The following is a 4,498-nucleotide window of genomic DNA, read 5'->3' on the forward strand; positions in this document are numbered from 1 at the left end:
AAAAAAAAAAAAAAAAAAAAAAAAGAAAAAGAAAGAAATTGGGTCCTGATATGTCAATAAATGTAAGTATTAAGTATGTTAATTAATGGTGGAGATGCAGATGTTATTTAAATATTATGTGATATTTGCAGTTGAAAGAACTAGAAGAAGAATGGATCAAACTGCCAACAAGTGCTCCTAGACCTAGTCGATTTCTTCGTTCCCAACAAGAACTAGAAGCTAAATTGGAACAACAACAGTCTGCTGGTGGAGATGCTGAAGGAGGTAAGCCAATTTTAAACGCTGGTTTCTGCAAAAATTAGCAAGAACTGGCACTGCCACAAGAATCTTGCATTCATTAGGCATATTTTGCAGGACTGCCTTTAATCAAATATAAGTTGCATGTAGCTTTAATAACTCTGATCCCTTCTCTATTAAAATTTCATCAGGGTGTGAAAGGACTGATAACTGATAAGTAAAATAATTCTAACCATTTTTAAGGTTTGTTTTGTTTTTCTTCTTGAAGGTGGTGATGATGGTGATGAGGTACCACAGATAGATGCTTATGAGCTTTTAGAAGCTGTAGAAATTCTTTCCAAACTTCCCAAAGACTTTTATGACAAAATTGTAAGTAATAGTTAAACTTCTTTCACTTATTTCTTTCAAAGTAATTACTTGAATAGAATTAGAGTACTCTGCTGAATGCTTGCCTGGTGCACCCTCTTCCACTCCATATCTTCCCTAGCAAAGTGAGTTAGTTGCTTCTTCCTCTTTGCTCCTACACTACTTTGTACACATATATATTATAGCACTCCAGATCTCCAGATTCCTCCCCTTTCTCCATTTTCTCCATTTCTACTGCCACTACTTTACCCCAAGGTTTCTTGACCTTAGCACTGTTAGACATTTTTTGTCAGTTGCCCTGTGCATTGTTTGATGTTTAGCAGCATCTCTGGCTTTTATCCACTAGATGTCAGTAATACTATCCCCCTAAGTCATGACAACCAAAAATGTCTTCAGACATTGCCAGAAGTTCCCTAGGAGACAAAATCGTTCCAGTCGAGAAACACAGTCTTATCCCAACCACCACTATAGTAGTGGGTTGTTGGTTATGTGATTGTTCTTTTCTGGTCCTTTTAATGTTGTCAGTGTAGAAATATTCCTCTCCTGTAATTATGCTACTGTGAGATGGGTGGGCTAGAAATGCTTTCTATTAATGTTTTCTGTTTGATATCTGCTTACTAACATTTGCCTAGAAAATGAGAATGAAACATTTATGGCATTCTGTTTGTTTATTATATTACTTTAGTTATAACATCTTATGAAAATACTTTTTAATATCAACAAAAATTTATGTATATAACAAAATGTTCTGATTGCCTCCACAGTTTTATAATTTTTTAAAAAAATAATATATCTTTGAATTAGCAGGGTGCAAGAAATAGACTTTTATTCTGCTCTCTTATTTTCTGTTACAAATGACTCATATTGTATCTTGCAGGAGGCAAAAAAATGGCAAGAGAGAAAAGAGGCCCTGGAGGCTGTAGAAGTACTAGTAAAAAATCCCAAACTGGAAGCTGGCGATTATGCAGATTTAGTAAAAGCATTAAAGAAGGTAAATATGAGGACTTTCGCATTAGTATTGTAATAACGATCAGGCCTTTGAATTTCTCATCAGTCATCTTTTTAATTACACATATACTGCCGCATAAGGAACACTACTGCTGGTATTTGAATTACAGACATACTTTTTTTTTTTTTTTTTTTTTTTATAAAGACGAGGTTTCACCATATTGGTCAGGCTAGTCTCGAACTCCTGACCTCAGGTGATCTGCCCACCTCAGCCTCCCAAAGTGCTGGCATTACAGGCATGAGCCACCGCGCCCAGCTCAGACATTCATTTTTAAAGGATTGTTTTAAATTACTGTTGTGGGTTAGTTTCATTTTCAGTCTTTGTTTTTTGTTAATTTGACTTTAGGTATGCTATTTGATAGCTTCTGTAAACCTCTAGAAAAAGAGAGTCTTGGTGATCTAGAACTAAATATTACAGTTTTATGATTCTATAGGATGAGCTATTTAAGTTAGCTGTATTTAATTGGACAAATATTAAACATGAGGATAGCAAATGATTGCACACTACATTGTATCAGTGTGTAAAGAGTATGGGATATGTGGTCAGTTTTGAAGCAGGCAAGTACAAAGTAAGAGATAAACATTTTTAGAAAATACTGTTGGTATTGCTTAGGTCCAGGCAAGTTGAATGCTGCTGGTGGACACTTTTTATGTAATAACTTGTTATGAAATCTGTAAGTACAGATCAAACACACTGGGTATGATTATAGTGCTAAGAACAAACTCTGAAAACATCTTGAATACAGCAAGAATGAAAACTTTGTTTTGTTTGCTTCCTCAGTCTGAAATTGCAGAGGATTAGAATGGTGAAATGAGGAAGTTGATCTTTAATTATATGCACATGGGAGTATAGTGACTCTCATTACTTGTAGTAGTTATTTTCTATTAAGCCACTGAGAACACTAAATTAGTGAATATTGAATCATTGCTTCTAAGAGAAATACAGTTTTAGGATTCTGCAACCCTTTGGTCACAACATTTCCATAAATCAATAAATATCTTTGTTTTATTCTGTTTGGAGATACCATATTTAATGTATATTGTTGATTCATTCACATTGAACTCGTGGCCAACAGCATTATAACTCATCCTTGATCAAAGCTTTTCCTAACCATGTATATTTTCTCCATAAGTCACATCAGAGCCTTTTTGCGTTTAGGAATATTAGACAGCATTTGAGCACTACACTTAGGAGCCATTTTAAACAACAAAAGCACCAACAAAAAACAAAAATGCAAAAACATGGCACTGAATAAACCATGAAAAAGAAACTTGTTTATAGTATAAGAGCCAACGCAAGAAGGCAGAGTGTTATCTTGTCAACCTCAGCTGGAAATGTGCACAATAGACCACACAAAATGTTCACAGGTTTGAACTTGTCAGTGAATGACTGGGAAAGCACCATGAGTGTTGATTTTGAGATTATAAGTAGGTTTTAGCAAATATGGATTCATGAATAATGAGGATCAACTGTATATTCTAGTAGTTAACTCTCCTAGGCTTTCCTCCATTGGAACTTGGAGGCAGAGATAAGATTTGTGAAATCTTTGTTCAGTCCTCAATTTTCCATCTTGAAGAACCACACTTGTGTAAGATAAAAGAGAATTGCCCTAGGGGAAATAGTTTTACTGACCTGGAGCCTGAGAGGAAAGAATGGGAAGGGGAATAGGAGAGGGCATTGAGACAGGGAAAGTCAGATTCCAGGGGCGTATGAAGAAAGCTACAGATTCTCTGTCAATTCTTCGAGCCTGTGATTATTATTAGAAATCTTATTGCTCTGGCACTGAATTCCCAATGTGTCAAAGAAAATCTTTTCTTTTTATCATTAATATTATATGTTTTCTACATGTATTTTCTAAGGATATTAGCTTCTCACACAAAGACAGTTCTGTGATTTCCATTGGTATTGTGAATGTAAATATCTCTTGCTGTATTATATAAAGAGAGAACATCATGGATTTTATATTTGAGTAGACCCTTTGAGCTGTATAAAAATACTGATGTTCAGGCCAGGTGTGGTGGCTCACGCCTGTAATCCAAGCATTTTGGAGGCCAAGGCGGGCGGATCACCTGAGGTCGGGAGTTCGAGACCAGCCTGACCAACATGGTGAAACCCCATCTTAAAAAAATATATATATATAATACTGATGTCCAAATTTCATCCCAAATTCATTGAACTAGAATTTGTTGTAATGGGCTCTGACATGTTTTTGATGTCCATTTCTAGAATATATATTTAAATGCTAAATATAAAGTCTAGCATTGAAATCAAATCTGAGAGGCATTTTGGTAAGGAAAATAATCAGAACATTTATAAATGCCAGTAGTAAAAAAAAAAAATAAAATAAAATGCCAATAGTGATTTCAATATAGAAATGAATGAAAAATTTTTTTCTCCATAGACTTACAGTAATGAGAGATTTTTTTTTTTTCCTCGAAATGGAGTCTTGCTCTGTCGCCTAGGCTGGAGTGCAGTGGAGCGATCTCAGCTCACTGCAACCCCCGCCTTCCAGATTTAAGCAGTTCTCTGCCTCAGCCTCCCAAGTAGCTGGGATTACAGGAACCTGCCACTACACCGGGCTAATTTTTGTGTTTTTAGTAGAGACAGGTTTCACCATGTTGGCCAGGCTGCTGTTGAACTCCTGACTTCGTGATCCACCTGCCTTTGCCTCCCAAAGTGCTGGTATTACAGGCGTGAGCCACCGCGCCTGGCCCAGTACAGTAATGAGAGATTTAACAAAATGTTTATTAGGACCTTGATCTCATCCTCTCATAAGGAAAGTGGACTAACCATAACACAAGTTTAGAAGAGAGAACATGCTTTAGATAGTGATTTCAATACAGAAATAAATGGAAAATATTTTTCTCCACAGACTTATAATAATTA

General features: G+C 35.8%; 1 protein-coding gene across 3 annotated transcripts in view; it reads left to right on the forward strand.

Annotated features, from left to right (window-relative positions):
- The window catches only part of CKAP5 (cytoskeleton associated protein 5), a 112,746-nt gene that overhangs the window by 38,963 nt on the left and 69,285 nt on the right, over positions 1–4,498 (forward strand). For all 3 annotated transcript variants that reach the window (XM_017529280.2, XM_037738843.1, XM_017529281.2), the window contains exons 6-8: positions 132–264; positions 506–606; positions 1,481–1,594. In XM_017529280.2, the coding sequence (XP_017384769.1) occupies positions 132–264; positions 506–606; positions 1,481–1,594 (348 nt within the window). The remainder of the gene's footprint in view (positions 1–131; positions 265–505; positions 607–1,480; positions 1,595–4,498) is intronic.

The sequence above is a fragment of the Cebus imitator genome, unplaced genomic scaffold, assembly GCF_001604975.1.
Source record: "Cebus imitator isolate Cc_AM_T3 unplaced genomic scaffold, Cebus_imitator-1.0 Scaffold58, whole genome shotgun sequence".
Classification (NCBI taxonomy): Eukaryota; Metazoa; Chordata; class Mammalia; order Primates; family Cebidae; genus Cebus; species Cebus imitator.